This window comes from Acanthaster planci, linkage group LG18 (genome assembly GCF_054643075.1).
Source record: "Acanthaster planci isolate LZ-2023a linkage group LG18, COTS_SCS, whole genome shotgun sequence".
NCBI classification, from domain to species: Eukaryota; Metazoa; Echinodermata; class Asteroidea; order Valvatida; family Acanthasteridae; genus Acanthaster; species Acanthaster planci.
The window spans coordinates 6,278,939-6,288,439 of NC_141794.1; the positions used below are offsets into that span (position 1 = coordinate 6,278,939).

At 42.3% G+C, this 9,501-nt stretch overlaps 1 protein-coding gene across 1 annotated transcript; it reads right to left on the reverse strand.

The window, feature by feature from the left end:
• Positions 1-9,248, reverse strand: LOC110982746 (uncharacterized). Its single transcript, XM_022241384.2, has 6 exons — positions 8,048-9,248; positions 6,374-7,293; positions 5,039-5,118; positions 3,654-3,719; positions 2,823-2,918; positions 1-2,441 (listed from the first exon to the last, which is right to left on the reverse strand). Exons 1-6 carry the CDS (start codon positions 9,032-9,034, stop codon positions 2,176-2,178), a joined length of 2,415 nt encoding a protein of 804 aa, XP_022097076.2. The 5' UTR covers positions 9,035-9,248; the 3' UTR covers positions 1-2,175.
• Positions 9,249-9,501: the final 253 nt, after the last annotated feature.

Sequence of the window (9,501 nt, forward strand, 5' to 3'; positions counted from 1 at the left end):
TGAATGTAAATGTACATTTTTTTAATTCCTGGCATTGTTGGAAAGGGTCCTGTGTAGAAATCAGGAGTTCGTTTTGCAACCTGTGCAACAATGAATTCCCTATAGTTCTTTACTGAGATGTACAACGCTTGGTGCGTTTTAGAAAAAACTCTCCATTCTCACCTCTAATAGACTTACATCTGCCGTGTATTTCGACAACCATCGAAGAAACCCTTTTTTGCATCAGCTTCATGATCCAGTGCGCCTCGTTTTCTAATATTAAATGAATTTTACTGTTAATCAATGAAGTCATTTCCAAGCTTTCTGTCACAATAATGACCAACTTCAGTCGCGTAACTTATTTTGTGCATTTTTATATTCTTTGCTGGAGTTGATACCCTTTTGTTGATTGTACCGAAAACTTTTCCATCCAGGCAATTGAGTGCACTGTTACTGAGACACCATTCTGGAAAGACACTACTCAGTTGCGGAATATCCTGTTCAAATTCTGAACCCAAAATTTGTTTAGTGAAAACAGTTGTTAGAAAGAGTTGCTCACTGGCTGTCACATACCGTAATAATCACATAACAATTTACAACAGCAAGATGCGGACACATTTTAGCAACTGTAAGTCCCGAAATAAATGTAACATAAAGGTTTCAGCCAGTGACGTATCCAGCTGGGGGGGGGGTAGCAACTCCCCCGACGGATTTTTTGCTCTCAAATATTAGCGCCAAAACCGTAAGAAAACAGTACCATGAAATAAAAGCAAGGATGTCGGGACCGTCAGGCTTTTTACATTTTTTCTCCTCTGACATCATGTTGAATAAGCCAAACGAAACACCAAACGCTGGATACGCCGATGGTTTCAACCCAGAATACCTTATAAATTTTGCATATCGATACAGAAATCCTCACAAAACCAAAGAGGTTCTAAAACACTGCACACTGATTGCGGGAAACAAAGGCAAATTTTTGAGGATTCTTTGAAAAAAAAAAACAAAGTCATTATCACTGCAGAATGCAACAAAATACAAGGTAATTATACAAACATTGGGTAGACAAAACGAATAGATCGAATACATCTACATCTGCGATTCCTTGGAAGTTTTTTTTTGCTTTTTACAAAATATATGATAAACAATTTGTTGAAATATATACATGTATATCTCGAAAACCAAAGTCATACACATCATGTTGCTCTTTTACTTCGTTGTTAGGAGCTAGAGTGTATTCTCACTTTACCGCGAGACCAGGCCACTGGCCCTTCCTTAATCCACACGAGGAGAGTTGGGTCATCCCATCCAAACTGAAATGTACCGTTTCTCGGCTTGTTTTACCTCAAAATGTTATCGATCGGATACATTAAAAAAGAGAGTGTCTACTTTAGTATTGCCCGTTTAAGTAGGTCCAAATCAATCTGAAAATACCTCGGCAACATATAACTTAAAGTTCTCAGAGGATTCCACATATCTGAGTATTCTAACCTTAACGTACAGAGGCTAGATACTCCAAAACACTTTCGACGGAAGCGACGAGTGCAAAACTATGGTCGTCTGCTCATTAATTTTGTCAGCTTGATAGGAAGCTATTGATCTGTTAAATAGTTTAAATTAACTATGCAACACTCAAGCGATGACAAGGAATATGTTTCACATGCAACTGTGCAGCGTTTAGCTGTTTGCAGTCTTTCAATGTTTGGATCAGGTTTTCCAAAAGTCATTAACGATACCAGTCAAGATGAACGGAAATGCCAAAATTTGCTATAAAGAGCTTTAGCTTAAGCAATTTCAGAAAAGTTTAGGCCGAACTCACTTGATTGTGGCAAGAACATGACAATGACAGTTGCTCGGAAAATTTATCTGAAATTAATGTAATGGTCAAATGCGATGATTTTGATGCGCATTAAGGTGTATTTGCACTGCACAGCACTATGCGACAGTACTTCGATATCACTTGGGGAATGCGACAGCTCAGCGTCTAGAACAGTAGTGCCATGCCTTTGTCGTTTGTCGAATGGCGACAGTGTGCCGTGTCATTGTCGTTTAGAATGGCGGCAGCGTGGTAGACCCTGCAGGTCAAAGGGTGTTCCCATGCCGATCTAAGTTTATGAACTGTTCATCGAGCAGAATGGTGCTAAATATCATGATACTGCTCTACCAAATGCTTAAAATACAATAAAACCTTGCTCGTACTTATAAAGATATCGATCGGTTGACAGACCCTACGCTCTTCTCAATGTAATACCTGAGTACCAGCCAGTCTTTGACATCATCAACGCCGAGAGTCTTCTGCAGCGACTCATCTGTGGATTTTACGAATAACTCACACAGTTTTTTACCGTTGATATCTTTGCGCCTTAGAGTGTCAATCACACGACGACCAACTTTGAGGTACTCTAGAAGGGTGACCATGTCACTCAGTTCAAAGGCCGATATGTTACCGTCTTTGGGTGGTACCACTGAAAAGAAAGTGTGGGAGGATTAGGGTCCCGTACTTATAAAAGGATTTTTTTATTGCTATATCAAACTATGAGCGGATGTCTGCGGCCTTCCTCAATGTCCCCACTTGAACTTTTGATATGAACACAAGACTAACTTGTACAAGCTGCTGCGAATTAGATTTTAGTGCCGCCTTGAAAAACGTGTGCCTCAAGGGCTCAAGGCCTCAATCGTCGAGTATTTTCCTCAAATTGGTCGATGCAATTACAGGAGGCTGCACCTCAAATCGCCATGGTGTCAAATCTACCAGCAATAGTGTTAAGTGCAGGTTTGCTTTGTGTGGTTTAGTTTGGTTTGGTTTGGTTTGATCTCGTTTGGCTTGGTGTTTTATCTCGATCTACCTTTTTGTGAAGAAGGCTGCGGTTTTTCATAATCAGCATCAGGTGTTTCATAATCATCATCGTCGTCACCGGATTCGTTTTCATAGTATTCCACGTCTGTAGTTAACACAAAAACGATTAACCTCCTGTCAAATAAATTTCATTCATTCATACATCTTTTCGCATAACTAATGGGGGATATAATGGCGAAGACCCGTCGGCAAACAGACTGAAGACAGAAAAAAAAAGACGGTGCAATGGTTACGGAATTAAGGCTCAGCAGGACAGAACTGAAGTTACTTACGACTGAAAGAAAAACGTGTATATGAAGAAAGTGCCATCAGAAAATGATTCCTACAGTCAGCTCTCGATGATTAGAATTTGAAAATCAGAATCTGTGGTAAGTCCAGGCCAACTCAGTCTTAAAATCGAAAAGAGTTAACCTATGCGAGCAGTTGAGGATAACTGATATAGGTGTCCCGACCTAAGCTTAGCATCGTCTCAATTTCGATGCCGGCGTGGTAAACCCAACTTTGTATAACTACTGTTTCCTGTTTTAAGTTTTCAGTGAAGCTGCGGGGAATCTTTGATTGAGACAATGTGCAGCAACTGATGTCCGGGATTCAAGAGTAATTTTACGACTACGACTGAAACTTATAGCTATACTTTTAAATTGTCCTGAATCAAAATTCGGCCAGTTTCTGGTTTGTTAGCGTTTGTTAATTATTTTATTTGATAATTTTTTAACAGTGACAGCATTTTATGATCAAGTCATTGTTATTTGAACAATTTTGCACTTCGATAACACTAGCTGTCTCCTAGCAGTTGTCATTAATGTTTTGTCATACTTACTTTGAGAGGACAGCTTCTTTTCATATCTCGGAGGTCGCTCCAGCCTTGGGCTTTCTTTTCGAATATCTGTGAAAAGTTGTATGATTCATCAGGATGAGCAGAAGTAAGAACGGAAAACGACCTTTAGAATTGAATACCGTTATTGTGCTTTCAAACTGATCAAACAAAACAAACCCAAACTAAAAAGAGTTTTGAAAGTTTATTAATTGGTCAGATCAGCGGTCAATTTTGTTTCCTCGGTGCCACATCCGGGTCTTAGAATCAGGGCGGGTAAAAATGGCCTTTTTTCGCACAAACGACTGTTAATTTTTTTCGACCGCGTAAGAATCCTCAACCCATGTGCACCCATGATCCATCCCAAATCATCTGGCAGTACAGTTGTTAAAATGCTGGTGATCTCACTTCCTTAAAAAGGGGGGAGTGAATACGCCTCTAGTTTTCCTGTATGTGCATTCCTACGGTCTGGCAAATCCACACGGTTCGGCGACTGAGTTTAGAAATCGTAAACGTCCATTCCAGTTAGAAGTTTTGTTGTGAAAACGAATTCACGGTGAAGGTAGCAAGTTCTTGCAGTTTGCGGTAGCACCATGGATATATCTCTTTTTGAGCATATGTGAAAAGAACCGGAAGGCAGGCCTACTCAACGTATCGGACAATGTGCTCTATCCGTTGCCAAGGAGACTGCTAATTTGTGTTCCCCTCCTTTTTTCTCCATTTTTTTTTTAGGGGGAGGGGGACGGATCCGCCTTTACTTTTCACATTGTTTGTTGGGTTGGGTCGGTTTGGTTTGATTTGGTTGTTCAAAGAACTTGTGTTCAAACTTATAAATTGCGTTTTATGCATTAATATAGTACTTGTACTTGAGTACTTTTTGGTACTCTTTCGTTAACTCGTACTCTTAAATGAAAATAAAATCCATGTTTTCAAGATGTATTTTTGCGTTGGGGAGATGTTAATTACATATAACGGTTTTTGCCCTTACCCAACGTATATTAATAAGCACTGTATGCTCAGTGCTTGTCCGAGAGCTTGCGAAAAACCTCACAAGCTTACTCGGGTGAGACTCGAACCCACGACCTCCTGCTTACTAGTACAGATGTCTTAACCACTCGACCACCAAGCTTGCCGGGGTCGGCTGGCCAGTCCGAGTCAAATGAAGCAGCGGGTACCGCGAACTATTTTCAAGATGTATTTTTTGGGGGGGGCGTTGGGGAGATGTTAATTATATATAACGGTTTTTGCCCTTACCCAACGTATATTAATAAGCACTGTATGCTCAGTGCTTGTCCGAGAGCTTGCGAAAAAACCTCACAAGCTTACTCGGGTGTACATGTAATCCGCTACAACACTGCTAGTTTAGCACCCTTAATTTAGGGTTTGCTTACAAGGGTTCTCTGTGGGAAGTGAGGGTAGCTCCCCACGATACGTCTGAGGCTGTTTGTTGCCATGGCGATAGCCGGTCACCCTGTGGGGAAAACACACGTGACTTTCAGGGTTATAATGACTCCTTCTTGCTTCCATCTGAAAGATCGAAATGTTTACTTTTGGACATCCAGAGCAAATGGTAATTTGGATTTCTTTCTGCTCACCAGAACTGCTTCCGAGTAGCAATGTGTAACATGTTTATTTATCACGACCCCCCGAACACAGACAACTAACATGCATCCAATTTTTCCTGAGCCTGCAACGCGAATAATTTATACATGTACGTGTACATCAAAAATGTGTGGTCAACGGTTCCTAAACTTTTTTATTTTGTTATAGGCCTAAGTCAAGATATCAAATTTGTAGTCCTTTGGGAAAAAGTTTGTCAAATTGTTCATTTGTAAGCATAATAAATAATCTGCATGTACATGTATACATCGAATCAACCAAATTCTTCTCTAAATGAACTGAATCTAGAGAAAAAGTTGTGGGTTGATATTTGTCGATGATGGTGGCGTTTTCATCTCCCTTCGTGCAAAAGAAATGCCCTCATTTCCTTTACAAAGTCCATAATGCACATTTTCCTCGGGGACATGTTGCGTCATGACAGGGCGACTTAGTTCACTCGATAGTTTCTGTTCGAACTGTGAACGCAAAATGTGAACAACGTGGTTCACAGAACTAATGTCATGAATTGAAACAAAAACACAATTAAGCAAATTTTCAAACACGGCAAAATATTAAAGTCAAATTTCCAAAAATGCTCGCATATTTTGGAGCTGAAAAACCTGTATTATGAAGGTTTCTTTCTGGGATGATGAATTCAAACTTATGGTGAATAGTATGCCTACTTTAAACGCATAAAATGACATTGGCAAGAATTGCCTTCAGAATTGCAAAATGAAATTAAATAAAGTTAAGCGGGACACAATTGATGAAGCAGTTTTTATATAGAAATATATTATTGACCGCTTTACGGTAAAGTGTGATCATGAAGCATTCTATTTTTCTCGAGGCAGTGACGTATCCAGCAGGGGGCGGATTGACAAGTTTCCCCCTCCCTGGAGACATCTCAACATAGTTTTAAGCAATTGAAAGCGCCAACACTTTGCCTCTCCCCTCCCCAGACTCAAAACCTGGAGACGCTAACCGTCTCAAGGCGAAATGCCACCTCTCGAAGTAGTGAAATAATGTACGAAGCATTTGTTGCACCGAATCGCATCGCTTCCCAGGCATTGCGCACAGAAGACACACACACACAGGAACAAAAACTGCTAACACAGCAATATACTTACTTGACCGGGAATTTAAAGAATCTATGATCTCTTGAATGTTGCCTCTGCAAAGGTGATGACTGCTCTTTCTTTGGAGGGAGAGGAGGCGTCTCTGGGCTTTTTTCCTCCTGATACAGGATTTTGAGACGATCTGGTTTGGGGGGTCGACCCGGTGGTTTGTTTCTTACGTTTGGCTGAGGGCTCCGTGGAGGGGTGTCACATCTAGGGCTCCGCGGAGGGGTGTCGCATCCAAGGCTCCGCGGAGGGATTGGTGGAGGTATGGGCTCATACACTTGCTCATTTAAGTAGCTCATTTCTCCTGCAGAAATCTTCAAGACTCTCGCAGCGAGAGTGGAAATTTGGACCCCTTCGTTGCGATTCACTGTCGATCGAATTATGGAGCGCACTTTAAGCTTCCTGAATGCCGGTATGAAAATCACATCGCGGTCGCCTGAGTCGAATTGATGAGGGTTCATCAGCTGGCAAATTGTCACACTAATTTGGCACCGCCCAGTTATCTCCAAAGGAGACATGCTGAGGAGCAGATCATCACTAGCGTCCGCTTCGTCATGTATCGAGCTCACTTTCGGCTGGGAGAGATTAACCCGAACAGGTAATTCCTCATGCGCCAAAATGTGTTGCAAATCGACGTCTCCTATCACTTGGGCACTCTCATAGAAGTTGGCCTTTGCGAACGTCGCCACCTTGATTTTGCCTACCTTGCCAACTAACGAGCGACTTCTGTCCATCGAGACAACCTCGTACTCGTCTTTGGTACCGTAAAATGGCTCTGTCTGCAAGCTGCACAATTTAACAACGTCATGCTGATACAAGGTGTCTGTGAATTCGTCCATGGCCTTGAAGGTTGTCCCCACATGAACCTCGTCACACATGCGAGTTCGCAGCAAGTCTTCTACAGTGCTCCAGGTTATTTCTGTGACCTGTAAAGACAATTGATTAACATGCAGGAAGATTTGTAAATGACAATAAGTGAAAATCATTGTGCCTGCTTAGCCTATCAGTTTGAGCGATGTCTTATTCGTCAGCCGGACACTTTTTTCCATAACTGTTACTGATCAATTTGCCAACACTAATTCTTGGCAAAATGTACCCTAAAATAATGATGCTTACATGGCCGACGCTAGAGTCTGAATAAATGCGCTGAACAACGCCACAAATAGGATAACTGAAGGACCGATTTCTATGGAACGAGCAAACCAGTACAGTAATACTGAACGCTTGGCAGATTGGGGTCATTTTCATGCTTACTGCCAAGTAACGTACATTTTGCTGAGCACAGAAAAGGCTTGCTTAGCACAATTAAGTAGGTTATCAACCAAGATTCTACGAAACTTCTGCTGCTTCTAATTCCCTACTAGCTTACTCAGCACAAGTATTTGCAAAGCAATAACTTCCGTTTTTAAGCAGTCCCGAAAAATTGAGTCCAGGTTATACAACATGAGCCATCCCTTTTCTCCTTAACCACGGAGGAAGTAAACCAACCTATCTTAACGTATAAGCTCAGCTAAGTTGGAAACACTGTTTTAGGGAACGTTTCGAACTGGTGATTTAAATCTACGATAAAAAAGAAACCGTTTTTGCTCAAAAAGTAGTGTGAGGAAAGGAGATAGGCGTGGTCTGGCGAAGATTGTTCGGTGGGTGTTAACTTAGTGCCATTAAGTGTTATACATGTACCTTGAAAAGTGACGGGTAGCTTTCAGGAATAAGAATTCTAGTGTCGTTTCTTCCCACGGCAATGGCGTAATCAAACGTTCGTGATCCAAAGATAAGGAGGATGGTGTCTTTCGGGCAGCCTGGCACCACACTCTCCTGGTCAACCACAACTGCGACCTTCTTGTCGTCCGTCGAGGCCTTCTTAGCCAAGTCATGCACGTCCACAACCGGCCCAATCTTGTTGCCCCAGTCTTGCCTTGGGTGAACAAACACATCGGTGGACACGGGGATTCGAATGATCCGGTTGGGATCCTCCCACGGACAAGCTTCCACCACTTCGATATTGCTCAAATTCATCTCCCCGTCGAAGTCGGCTTCCAGCGACGGAATGCCGTGGTGCCTGCCTCTCATTCTCTGCCCCTCGTCGTAATACAGCCGGACCCGTTGCGGCAAACGATGGTAGATGCTGTCCAGGTTAACGACATAGTTGGATTTGTCGACTTTTTTGGCGAATGAGTGTCCTATGTCGCCGGACAGTTTGACGAGTTGATTTGTTCGTATGTTTTTGCAACGTAGCGAGGGGATTTCACCCGGTGAATTCCTTGCCACCAGCTTCAGACGATCCCCAACTTTAACTCCTTCGACGCCGTTTACTGTCTTCACCACGCGTATGAAATCGGGAAAATCTTGCATCATCTGCTCGAGCGTACTGTAGACGTGTCCATCCTTAAACGGAGAGATCACTTCAAACCGGGCCTCATCAAAGTGCCTGTTGACGGTAATTAGCCCCTTTTTGCTCGCACAAGCATAGATGCCGTCAAACGTGATATTGACTTCCTCCTTGACAGACACGAGACGAAGGATGTCCCCATTGGAAAAGTCTCTCACCTCGCAATCCTTTTCGTGTGAACCATATATCCCCTCTGCAATCTCAACAACCACAGGGAGACAGGATTTGTTTTTCTGGATGAAACTGGACAGAGGTTCAGGCAAATTAGGAGTAGCCATACTGCATCGTACGGAATACAACTTCCCCGCATGAACACCAAGTTTAACTCATAACTGAGCGGGAACATTCATCAAGTCAAATACGTCCATTAATTCGATGTTACCACTTCCGCCTTTGAAGTTCACGTTGTCAGATTTCATGAACTTTATTCCTTCTCCACATCACTGATGCTGAAAACGACCTTTTGTCATGCTTATGGTAACTACAATGTGACACGCCGTACACAAATGAAGTCCACGGTTGAACATGTCGAAGGTCAAATGCGTTGCATGAATACGCCACCAACAGTGTACATGTACGATGTGCGACTCGCGGAGTTTTCGATATTAAATGAACTTTATTTCCGCAAGAGAAAAAATATGATGACAATAAAATACAGGACATGGTAAGTACACTTACACCCCCCGAGAAAAAAACTAAACAACAGCATAAAACTGAGACCCGGACATGAACAGACTTCCATTTG